Source organism: Leucopleurus acutus (assembly GCF_964270905.1).
Source record: "Leucopleurus acutus genome assembly, chromosome: 8".
Taxonomy (NCBI): Eukaryota; Metazoa; Chordata; class Mammalia; order Artiodactyla; family Delphinidae; genus Leucopleurus; species Leucopleurus acutus.
In genome coordinates, this window is record NC_139151.1 from 63721376 (window position 1) to 63734424 (window position 13049).

Genomic DNA, 13049 nt, shown 5'->3' on the forward strand with positions numbered 1-13049 from the left:
TGGAGTGGAGTTAAAGGAGATGGAGATGGAGTTGGGGCTATTGAAGAATTTTGATGAGGTGGGTTAAGGATGAACGTTGAATTATTTGGCATGATGACAGATCATGAGAAGGTAAGAAGTTGTCTGGAAAGGTAGTTTTGTGTTATGGTGAGCAGCTTTTAAACCTGAGTATTAGCAGTTCTAGCTCTACTTAATGATATATAATGACCCATTTGTTGCTTAATTTCTCCTGGTTCTCTGACTGCTAGAAGCCAGATACTTTGACTAATAAAAGATTTATTGTAGCATCTTCTCAAGCCTAATCAGTGTTTGCCAAACTTTGTGATAAAAATTGATGCTAGTGATATTTTTACTTAAATTTATTTTTTATAGTGTAAAACATGAAGACCTTTAAATTTATGATAGTTAATAAATATAGTAATAGTTAACATGTGATAGGAATTCTTCTAAATATGTGATAGTTTGCTATATCCAAGAATGCCAGAAAGTTGTTAGAGATTACCCAATGCTTGAAAGAGTTTTTTCCTAACTTGTATAGTTAGTGTATATCTTTATTTGTCCTGTGTTTTATAATTGTACAGATCCGTGGGGGTTTTTTCCCGTTTTTAAACTTTATTGGGGTATAATTTACATATCGTAAACTTTACCTGTTTTAAGTGGAATCAGTGATTTTTGGTAGATAATACTATTACCACAATCCAGTTTTGGAACATTTCCATTATTCCAGTAAGATGCCTCTTTGCAGTTTGTAGTTAATCCCCATCCCAGTCTTAAGTGATTACGAACCTACTTTATGTCTCAATTTTCTTGAGAACCTGATTTTTAATATTTAGTACTAATTTAAGTCCATTTGTTACCTTCTTAGGGAGAATACAAGGCTACCTGCACTAGGGATTTCAGCTGGATGAGGCCAGTAGATAGATGTCCCAGGTTGAGATTGCTTGTGCTATTCCTGCTGACAGAAATATCCTTTCTTTCTTACCATTAGTCTAGCTCTGTTGTCTGAAAGTAACTTTTTTTTTTTTTTTGGTCAGTTGTACTTTTTGGATTTATGCTGGTTTGTTTATGAAGGCATTCAAAGTGACCTAAAATAATAGGGTAATAAACTAAGTGCTTGTTTTCAGTGTTTAGTTTTGTTGATTTTTTAAAATAAATTTATTGATTTTAGCCACTTTAGTATCCAGTTCAGTGATTTTTAGTGTATTCACAGTTATGCATCCATCACTACAAACTTTAGAACATTTTTATCACCCCTAAAGGAAACCCCATACCATTAAGCGGTTACTCCTAATTCCGCCCTACACCTCCAGTCCTAGGCTACATTTTTTTTTTTTGCGGTACGCGGACCTCTCCCGTTGCCGTGGCTCACGGGCCCAGCCGCTCCGCGGCATGTGGGATGTTCCTGGACCGGGGCACGAACCCGTGTCCCTGCATCGGCAGGCGGACTCTCAACCACTGCGCTACCAGGGAAGCCCTCTAGGCTACTTTCTGCTCATAGATTTGCCTATTCTGGACATTTGATATATATGAAATCATACCATCTGTAGTCTTTTGTGACTGGCTTCTTTCACACAGCGTAATGTTTTTAAGGTTGACACATGTTGTACCAAGTGTCAGTACTTCATTCCTTTTATTACTGAATAACGTTACATGAATGTATGGATATGCCACATTTTGCTTATCCATTCATCAGTTGATGGACATCTGGGTTGTTTCTACTTTTTTATGAATAATGCTGTGAATGTTCAAGTAAAAGTAGTGTTGTTGGCTTTTTCTTTTAATTGAGGGTTAATTTACATATAACACAGAGCTCAAAAATATGTACAGCTCAGTCAGCTTTTACCTAGGTACCACCATCTAGATTAAGATAGGTAGGTAGGTAGGAAGATAGATAAGATAGATGAAACATTTCCATTGGCCTAGAATTTTCTCTTCAGACTTGTCTTCAGGTTATCATTTTTCTGACTTCTGTTAACTATAACTTGGATTTGCCTGTCGTTAAACTTCACATTAATAGAATCACATAGTATGTGATATAGTCTGGCTTCTTTCTCAACATATTTTTGAGATCTGTATTATTGCTTGATTCTGTAGGTTGGTTTTATTTTTTTAATTTATTGTATAGTATTTCATTGTATGAATTGTACCACAGTTTGTTTATACATTCACTTGTTAATGGACAGGTATTATTGTGAACATAAGCACTTATTTCTCTTGGATATATAAGGGGGAAATTGCTAGGTTGTAAGATAGGTGCATGTCAGATACTGCCAGTTTTCCAAAATGGTTGTACCGTTTTATACGTCTACCAGCACTGTGTTCCATTTTTTCCCCCATCTTGACCAGTGCTTTGGTGTATAGCATATATTGTTTTGTGGTAGGATTGTCTTGTCCACTTGTACTAATTCTTTGTGTGTGTGTGTGTGTGTGTGTGTGTTCCACACTGTGCGGCTTGTGGGATCTCAGTTCCCCGACCAGGGATTGAACTCGGGCCATGGTAGTGAAAGCTCGGAATCCTAACCACCAGGGAACTCCCCATTTGTTATGTCTTGATATTTGCCAAAATACTTTCCGTGTTTATTCCTTAGAGCTATCCTGTGAAGTAGATTTTGTTATACTGACTTGGTAATTAAGAGTTAGATTTGCTGAATCAAACTTGCTCAAGAGTTAAAAATGTAGGAAGTGACATCACTTATGTTTATAACTGTCTGATTCTAGCAGTTCATTCCAGGAGTTCACAATTTGATGTGGGAGACAAGATACCTACTGTAATTTTTTTTTTTTTTTTTTTTTTTGCGGTACGCGGGCCTCTCACTGTTGTGGCCTCTCCCGTTGCGGAGCACAGGCTCCGGACGCACAGGCTCAGCGGCCATGCCTCACGGGCCCAGCTGCTCCGCGGCATGTGGGATCTTCCTGGACCAGGGCACGAACCTGTGTCCCCTGCATCAGTAGGTGGACTCTCAACCACTGCGCCACCAGGGAAGCCCCCTACTGTAATATTAATGGCCTAAAAAGTGACATAGTAGTGGTCTTTGTGGGCTCATCGGTCTAAAAATATAAATACGCTTTTTCACTCTGCACAGCCCCTAGGTGATCAGAACTGCTTCCAAAGCCCCTTTTTTTGTTGATTCATTTTTATTCTTTCAATAAATTTGTTGAGTATTTTGAATGTCAAACATATGAGGAACTGGGTATACAGTAAAGTCCTTATTCTCAGTGGAGCTTAAAGTCTAATAGGAGAGGCAGACATAAAACCAGCTACAAATATAATAATTACAAATATGTAATAAGTATTATGAAGTAAAAATACCTTGGAGCTTATGAGAGTAATAGGGAGCCCTGCTTAGCCCTAGTGTGATCAGTGAGGAAATGCTTCTCTAAGGAAATGTTTAAACTGAGACCCAAAGAATGTGAAGCTGTGGACCAGTTAACTCTGGTGGAGCACTGGAGAGAAGTGTTGTAGGTAGAAAGTCACAGCATGTACAAAGACTCTGCAGTGGGGTAATGTGCATTGTTGAAAGGACCTAAAGAAGGCTGCTAAGGTGGGGCAGTGGGGGGTGAAAAGGTTTCTTTATTATTTATTTATTTATGGTTGCCTTGGGTCTTCCTTGTTGTGCGAGGGCGGCTTCTCATTGCATTGGCTTCTCTTGTTGTGGAGCACGGGCTCTAGGCGTGCGGGCTTCAGTAGTTGTGTCTCGCGGGCTCTATAGCACAGGCTCAGTAGTTGTGGTGCATGGGCTTAGTTGCTCCATGGCATGTGGAATCTTCCTGAACCCGGGCTCGAACCCGTGTCCCCTGCATTGGCAGGTGGATTCTTAACCACTGCACCACCAGGGAAGCCCCGAGAAGGTTTCTTTAAATGAGGCTGAAGATATAGGCAGGAGCAAGATAACACAGGGCCTTTTAGGCTTTAGGAGTTAGAGTAGCAAATTGTTAAAAGGTTTGGTTAAAGGGGATTAGTTTACAATTTTAAAGATTATTGGCTGCTAAATGGAGAATGGTTGGGGGGGCAGATGGCTACATCAGGAGAGATGATAGTCACTTGGACTATGTTGGTGATAATGGGAATGGAGAAAGTGGATATAATAAGTATACAAGCATTTTGTATGTAGAATTGATAGGGCCTGATATATTGTATTGGGGTAAAAAAGAGGGAAGTATTAAAGATGACGTTCAGTTTTCAGACATGAATAACTGTGAGGATGGTGATGACAAGGGTTGGGAGAGGTGGTAAAAGGAAGTAGAGTCACAGCTTTTAGGGGAAAAAAATGATTTGAACATAGTAAGTCTGAGAATCCTATGAGACAATGAAGGTAGGGATGTTGAATAGGTCTGTTAGAGTGTCCTGGACTGGAAATGACATGTTTGATTTATAGATAGTATTTAAAGACAGGAGTTGGATGAAACCAGCTAGGGAGCAGAAAAGATGGCCTGTGACTGAGTTCTTGCACCACGTTCTAGCATTTGTACATAGAATGAGAAGCAAGCAAAGGAGCCTGAGAAGATACCAGGAAGAGTGGTGTATGAACTATGTAGGTGGAAGGGTGTTTCATGAAAGTGATAATGGTTAACTGTGTTCAGATCTATTTGGAGTACTGGAAAGGGTAAATTCCTCCCTTTCATCTAACTGCTCCTGTCCAGGTCTTAAATTTAAGCATTACTTCTGGGTTAGGAGGTTCTACTTTTGATTCTTCCATAGTGTTTTCTGTTTCTTCCATTATACTTTATGGCAGTTACCTGTTTGTCTTGTTTTCCTTCACTGTTAAGTTTCCATGAGGTCATGGAGACTCATTGTCTCGTTCAACCTTGTATTTTCAGCTCCTAGCATAGTGTTTTGCACCAAGAACACCTAAATAAATAATTTTTGGAGTGACTGAATGAGCAAAGTATCACTCTGGGTCTAATGTGAAAGACATTTTTTTTATATCCAAAGGGAAATTTTTCTGTTTCTAAGAATGTGTTTGTAGAATGCATGAGAGAGTAGCATTGACATATATACACTACCAAATGTAAAATGGATGGCTAGTGGGAAGCTGCTGAGTAGCACAGGGAGATCAACTCGATGCTTTGTGATGACCTAGAGGGATGGGATAGGGAGGGTGGGAGGGAGGCTTAAGAGGGATGAGGGGATATGGGGATATATGTATACATATAGCTGATTCACTTTGTTGTACAACAGAAACTAATACAACATTGTAAAGCATTTATACTCCAATAAAGATATGAAAAAAAAAGTCTGTAAGGAAGAAACTAAAATAAAAATCACTAGTGTCCATGCGAACACATGCAGAAAAATACTAAAACTTGGGCTGGAAGGAGGAGATAACATTATAGGAAATGGTTATATTGGGGGAGAGGGAATGAGAACACATATGAGAAGAGATTTCAGTTCTTTATTAATAAATCAAAATCAAATATGGCAAATTTAGGAATTATTAAATAACTTTTATACTGTTAATGAAAGTAACCCAGGATCATAGCATAAAATTTGGATAATAGAAAATAACATATACAATAGTTCCTCTATAATCTTACCATCCCAGATACAACTTATTAGCATTTTTGGTGTATTTCCTTGTTTTCTGTATATGTTGCATTGTATATTCATGTAAATATATTTGCTAAATTATCGTATAGTTTGTATCCTACTTTTATTGTATGTTCAAAGCTCTTCATTTAAATTTCCTATTGAAATATGCATATAGAAAAGTGATCGCGAGGATACAGTTGATTAGTTTTCACAAACTGGACACACTTTTATAAAACAGACGTGTTAAGAAATAAAACGTCGGGCTTCCCTGGTGGCGCAGTGGTTAAGAATCTGCCTGCCAACACAGGGGACATGGTGAGTTCAAGCCCTGGTCTGGGAAGATCCCACATGCCTCGGAGCAACTAAGCCTGTGCGCCACATCTACTGAGCCTATGCTCTAGAGCCCGTGCTCTGCAACAAGAGAAGCCACTGCAATGAGGAGCCCACGCACCGCAACGCAGAGTAGCCCCTGCTTGCCACAACTAGAGAAAGCCCGCGTGCAGCAACAAAGACCCAATGCAGCCCCCCCCAAAAAAATAATAATTAAATAAATAAATGATTTTTTTAAAAAAGAAAGAAACGTTATTAGCACCTTGGAAACCGCCCCTCAGGCTGTTAATTTTTACTTATTTAATTTTTGTCTAGCCACTTCATAGAATGTCTCTGGAGAAATTATTACTGAATTGAGGAAATAGGTATCACAAAAGACACTGTTTTTGAGCTGCTGCCACCAGTGTAGGTCAGAAGTGCAATGGTACACGGGCAAATGCAAACATACAAAAGTTTTAGGAGTTAGGTTACTGAATTTTTTGAGTTCCTTATATGTGAGTGATAGGAAATAAGGCTGGAATCAACTTGTGGAGGAGAGCCTTTTGTGCCAGCCAAGCAGTGAAATAGAGTACTGAGAATATTTATTTGCAGAAATTTAAAATGTATTTTTTTATTTGTAGGCACACAAGTCTCTGAATTTTGTTTCAACACTGCTTCAGATTACTATGTCGGAACAACTGGATTTACCTGTGAGACAGGCAGGCAAGTTTCCTGAATTATTTTCTTGGATATATGTAAATAATATCATTTCAAAGGTTCCTAGTTGAGTAGCAGAAGTATCCTGGGAAGGCCCTTCAGTGATTTTCTTCACTGAAAATTGGTTTGCTCCCTTGTGTTTACTACAAACTGCCACAAGTGCCTTGATATCTGGTGACAGAGTTTAAAGGAATGTGATATTTCACTGAATTAAAAAAGAAGCTGGAAGGAGAAATTGATGGGGTTTATTGAAAGAGTCTCCATATTCCCTGTTTTCTTCCATGATGGATGATTCTAAGATACAAACCTCCAGCTGTTTGCTTTTACTATTTTATTGTAACCATTTAAAAGGTACTGTTTCTTAGTTCCAGTTTCAACAAAATATTGAGTAATTCCCTCAGTATCAGAGTCTATGAAAATGTGGCATACTGCTGCTGATATCATCTGTTAGTCTGCAGAATAATGGAATTGACCTCTTTAATGCTTGTTGTTTAATTTATTTGCAGATGTATTTCTTATAGGAAATATAAAGTGCCAATAACCTTACTATTCTAGAAAAACCAGTTATATTCTGGGGTTATTTCTTGCTGTTCTTTTTCCCTACACCAGTTTTATTAAAAGAATTTTTTTTGCTTACGATATTTAATGTATAGTAAGCACATCCCTTTTCTCTACATAGTGTTTATCTTAAAAGTTATGTTTTAATGGCTAAATAATTTACAATAATGTGCCATATGCAGTGAACCATTTCTCAGTTGTTGGAATTTAATCTCAGGTCTGTTTGATTAACAATTGTATTCCCAGTGCCTAAGGTATTGCCTGACACACTGCAGGTACTCAGTAAATGAATGAATCAATGTAAGTTGTTTATGATTTTTTTAAATTGGTATATAAGTAGCACAAAAATGGGACATTTTTTGTGCCTATAAAATACAGTAATTTTGCTGAACCCTGGTCAGCAGTAAATCTTTAAAAAAATTTTCTAGTTAAATAGAAAAAGGTCGCTTTGTTTATTTTAAGTCAGTTCTTTTTTACTAATGAAGTTAACATTTTCCCATTTAGTTATTTTTTTAGATAAGAATCTTTGCCTTTAAATCTCAAAATTTTACTAAGATGTTGAAAGCATTTGGCATTTAGGAGGGACCTTAACACATTAGAAACTTGATTATGTGTATTAGCAAAATTAAATTCTAGAAAGTTGTTTATTAGTATGTACAAAACCAGAAGCAACCAAACTATGAAATTGGTCCTAATTTTCAAAATATAATCATTACTTTAAAATTTATTACATCCTTGTAATAATTGAATGATATTTTGTAGTACATGGTATATGGTGGTTTTATCTGCTAGACTTTGAAAGATGCATTCATTCTGTCTTTGTAGTAGAACTCAAGCATTCTGGATGGAGTAGACTGTGAATCACGAGGTTCTTTCAGTGCAGTTCTCACCTGTTTATGTGTTTTGTTCAAGCAAACACTTTTAAAAATACTGAATCAAAAGTGTACAAATAAGTATATATATTCACTTCCTTTGTGCATTTTTTTTTTTTTTTTTTTTTTGCGGTACGCGGGCCTCTCACTGTTGTGGCCTCTCCCGTTGCGGAGCACAGGCTCCGGACGCGCAGCCTCAGCAGCCATGGCTCACGGGCATAGCCGCTCCGCGGCATGTGGGATCTTCCCGGACCAGGGCTCGAACCCGTGTCCCCTGCATTGGCAGGCAGATTCTTAACCACTGTGCCACAAGGGAAGCCCCCTTTGTGCATTTTGTTGGAAAGAAATACTCAGAGGCTATATCTGGAAGACATAGAGGCTATATCAAGTCTTAATTTTTATCTTTGTTCTGTTTTGGAACTAAAGAATAAAATAGTATTAATCTGAAATATGTCAGTCCCACATGCTGAGTGTTCTTGACTGTAGATGTAGGTTATCTTAAAGCTTTTGTTGAAGGATATTTTAATATGTAGTTGTAATCTTTTTGAAATGCTGTAAGATGGGGTATTATTTTAATTTCCAAGATAAACCAAAGTAGAATATAAAAATCATATTTGTATCAGTTATCCTTGTTTGAATAGGTGCAAGACTCCAGGTAAGTGTTAATTACTAATCAGAGAAGAATCAGTGTTTTGCAGAATTTAGAAATTAATTTTGAATAATTTCCCTTTCCTATACATTCTGTACATTTGTGTTCGAGGATTCTCTTTCTCTCTCATTTGGGTGGATGGGTCAGGATAAAAAGCATTATTACCAAGCTAGTTCAGTTAGAGTTAACTAGCAATGTGCAGGCTAGCAGAATGATAACTGACAGAAGGAGCTAGCAATGTGCAAGGTGGCAGTATGATAACTGACAGAAGGTAGTAGTCTGTAATTTTTGAACATAGCAAATTCTCCCATAAAATAACACGAATTTGAATTGGTATGATTGTGGTGTATGATTGAAATACTTAAATTTATTGACTGAGAATCTTTATATACTGTAATTTTTCTATGATTAAAAATAACAACCTGTGTGTATGTTAGTCACTTTGAGCTGCTCTAACAGAATACCATAGACTGGATGGCTTATAAACAACAAATTTATTTATCACAGTTCTGGAGGCTGAGAAGTCCAGAATTAAGGCACTGGCAGATTTGGTCTCCGAGGACCTACTTTCTGGTTCATAGACCCTCGCATGGTAGAAGAGGAAGAAGCTCTCTAGGGTCTCTTATAAGGGCATTAATCCCATTCGTGAGGGCAGAGCCCTCATTAGCTGATCACCCTACTAAAGCCCTCATCCCCTCATCACATTGGGGGTTAGGGTTTCTGGTTAGGGGGTTAGGGTTATACATTCAGTCTGTATAACAGAGTTATTAATTATAGAAACTTGGTATATGTATGTGGTTTTGTTTTTAGAGGCTTCATTTAGAAAGCGGATTTGGTAAAACAGCTTTCCTACAGAAAACAGGGATGAAAAGTGTTGTGTATAAATGTGTTGTAAAAACAATTTTGTTTGTAGTTTGCAGAGTTCTCTTAGACTGTATGTTTAATAATAACTTTGTGGGTGATTACTGTAGCTGAGCATTAAACTTGTGTTTTATCAACTTTTAAAATTATAGAGTATAGTATTTTGATTTTAAAAGGTTAGCTTTCCTAGCAATGTTTGGTCTGACAGAAATAAATTGAGGTGTAGACACAGGGCTATTTACAGTGCTTTCACTTTCTTTTGTCAAATTGATCTATATTTTAGGTGTTATCTATTTGAAAAATATGATAACACAGTATTGGCCTGATCGGGAAACGGCACCAGGGGATATATCCCCTTATACTATTCCAGAAGAAGATCGACATTGTATTCGAGAAAATATTGTAGAAGCCATTATCCACTCTCCTGAGCTCATCAGGTATGTATATGTTTTAAACTTAACCTTTGTTGCAGATATATAATTTGTGGGCTTTGGAGGGATGCAGAAGAGGGGATCTTTTCAGAACATAAAAATCTGTCATTTTTTGTGGCACAAAACTTAACAAATGCAGTTACAAGGGAATTCTTTTTTGTTTTATTTTCTTGCTACAGTTTATATTTACTAAAAACCAAAACTTCATGTAAAACTTGTGAAACATACTATGATCAGATGAAAGAGGGTATAGAAAGTTATAGAATACTGTCATATACTTTATATTGTATAGTCTTTTGATATTTGAAAGCTCGTTGTGTATGATTTTGTAGAATTTTTTTTTAACATCTTTACTGGAGTATAATTGCTTTACAGTGGTGTGTTAGTTTCTGCTTTATGACAAAATCAATCAGCTATATGTATACATATATCCTCATATCTCCTCCCTCTTGCGTCTCCCTCCCACCCTCCCTATCCCACCCCTCTAGGTGGTCAGAAAGCACCAAGCTGATCTCCCTGTGCTATGCGGCTGCTTCCCACTAGCTTACATTTGGTAGTATATATAAGTCCATGCCACTCTCTCACTTTGTCCCAGCTTACCCTTCCCTCTCCCTGTGTCCTCAAGTCCATTCTCTATATCTGCGTCTTTGTTCCTGTCCTGACCCTTGATTTTGTAGATTTTTTTTTTTTTTGCGATACGCGGGCCTCTCACTGTGTGGCCTCTCCCATTGCGGAGCACAGGCTCCGGACGCACAGGCTCAGCGGCCATGGCTCACGGGCCCAGCCGCTCTGCGGCATGTGGGATCTTCCCAGACCGGGGCACGAACCCGTGTCCCCTGCATCAGCAGGCGGACTCTCAACCACTGCGCCACCAGGGAAGCCCGATTTTGTAGAATTTTTAATGAGAATAGTTGATGTTCTAAATGAAACCTGTCAGTTGATGATGGGGATGAAAAATAAAAATAAAATCACTTGCATTTGTAACATTGTTGGGTTTCTTTTGAGTCAGTAGTAACAGTTTTTGATTAGTGACTTATTTATTTTTGTCTAAACAGCCTTTTTCTTTATATGAGTTAACAAAACTTGAGGTAGCATTTCTTCCTCCTTATTGTTTATTTTTGACTTTTAGGGTACAGCTTACTACATGCATTCATCATATCATTAAGCATGATTATCCGAGTCGCTGGACTGCCATTGTGGACAAAATTGGCTTTTACCTTCAGTCTGATAACAGTGCATGTTGGCTAGGAATTCTTCTTTGCCTCTATCAGCTTGTGAAAAATTATGAGTAAGTATCTCTCTCAATTCCTGTAGAGTTTTGAGAAGTAGAAAAGGCTTGGGAAATTTAAGCTAATTGGTTTGAACATCTTGAAATTTCATTTGGTATATATACTAAAGTTAGTGAATTACATGTTGATTTTAATTGTGTCTACTTTTGAAATAGCATTCTTGTTTTAATTCTGCAGTCTATTCTGTTGATTCAACTATGAAACTCCTTGTGCCCTTTTTTCTTAATCATGATCTGTTTCCCTGTTCAAAACCCAAGTTATCCCTAACTTCTCAATATAGGCTCCTCAATTTGTGGTGATAAAAGGCCTAAAGATAAGGTTTTAAGATGTGAAGGGGGTCAAAGTACATTGATCATTAGAGCTCTTTATTCTGCCTTTCTTTGAATTTTTATCTTAATTTGGGTTCTTGTGAAGTTTCAAGAACCTACCTCTAATTTTTTAAGAAGAATATGTTGGAATTTCATATGATCATTTTTAATCATTGTGTTTGAGGGATTCATAGTCATCTGCTTCAGTGTCGGCATACTTGAGCAAATTATAGTTCATGTAAGTAATTGGTATCAGTAAGAAAGATTTAGGGATCATTTTAGACCTGGGCTTAAGGATCAGAAAAAAATCTAACCTTGGAAGTTGAGGTATAGCACTAAAAGTAGTAAGCCAAATGTTGCAGAGATTTTCTTTTAAGTGTGTGGTGAAAGTAATGAAATTGGTAGGCACTTGAAAGTTTTGATATTAGCAAATTATGAGGAAGGAACACTTACACCATGATGGTGGCTTTATTTCCAGCCCTAACAGCTACACAGATGCCATTGTGAGCCCTCTAATTCTGGGACTTGTAGTTAGCCTCCAATACCCTTTTTGGGTCCCAACTCAAAGTAGCTGATGAACTGCTGCTTTTGTTCTGAGCAGGAGAGAAATAAACCATTTACAGCATTGGTACTGGTGTTTTCTTGTGTTCCCACCAGCTACCCATCTTCCTGCTAAGGAATGTTCCAGCTGTTGCTCCAACCTCTGTCAGAGTGCCAGTTGTAGTTCTGGTAAGTGAGTGACTAAACTGAGAGAGAATAACAGTAATAAGCTGTCATTGTCATGGAAGAGGTTTGTCTCTCCTGTGTCTTAATCTTAGCAGGAGAGAGTATGACAGGGATTTTTAAAATGGGAGACATAGGCTGCTACAGTGTTGGAATTACAGTTCATTTTCAGCTAGTGTTCGATTGTGGAGCACAGCGTGTTCACAAGGGATCTGTGTGGACTGAAGCAGTTCTAAGAAAATTCATGGAGAAATTGGAAGTTGTGATGGCCTTCAGGAGCATAGATCCTCAGGAAGTGCTTGTCAGGTGAAGGAGCATAGAAGGAACATTTGAAGAGGAATGCATCTCACACCACATGGAATAGTATGAGCAAAGAAAGAAAGGTACAGAGGTGGAAATGTGACACTGTCTTTAGTGGGTAGTGAGGAGACCACTAAATGGTATGGATAACTTCTGTTGAAATCGGGGATCATTTTGTCTTCTTTTTTTTTTGGTGGTTGAGGGGGATCATTTTGAATTGGTAAATTGGGACTGTGTTAAAAGAGGGTTTTGAATGCCATGATGGGGGATTTGTATGTGATCTTTTACATGATGAACCGTTGACCTTTTTTTAACAGAACAGTGATGGGCTAGTATTTGAGGATTCCTGTGAGTATGGTTCACCAGTTTGACACACCGCAGCCTTGTGGTAGTAGACTTTTATTGGTGGGAGGAGGTTAGCTCCACATCCTACTCCTCCACCATCTTGATCACTCCCTAGGCTTTTATTAGTGTCACATTTTCACGCTTTCAGGAACTTTCA

General features: G+C 37.9%; 1 protein-coding gene across 1 annotated transcript in view; it reads left to right on the top strand.

The window, feature by feature from the left end:
• The window catches only part of IPO7 (importin 7), a 48052-nt gene that overhangs the window by 7819 nt on the left and 27184 nt on the right, over positions 1-13049 (top strand). Inside the window, exons 2-4 of the mRNA XM_082844590.1 lie at positions 6481-6562; positions 9780-9933; positions 11057-11215. Coding sequence (XP_082700716.1) covers positions 6481-6562; positions 9780-9933; positions 11057-11215 — 395 coding nt within the window. The remainder of the gene's footprint in view (positions 1-6480; positions 6563-9779; positions 9934-11056; positions 11216-13049) is intronic.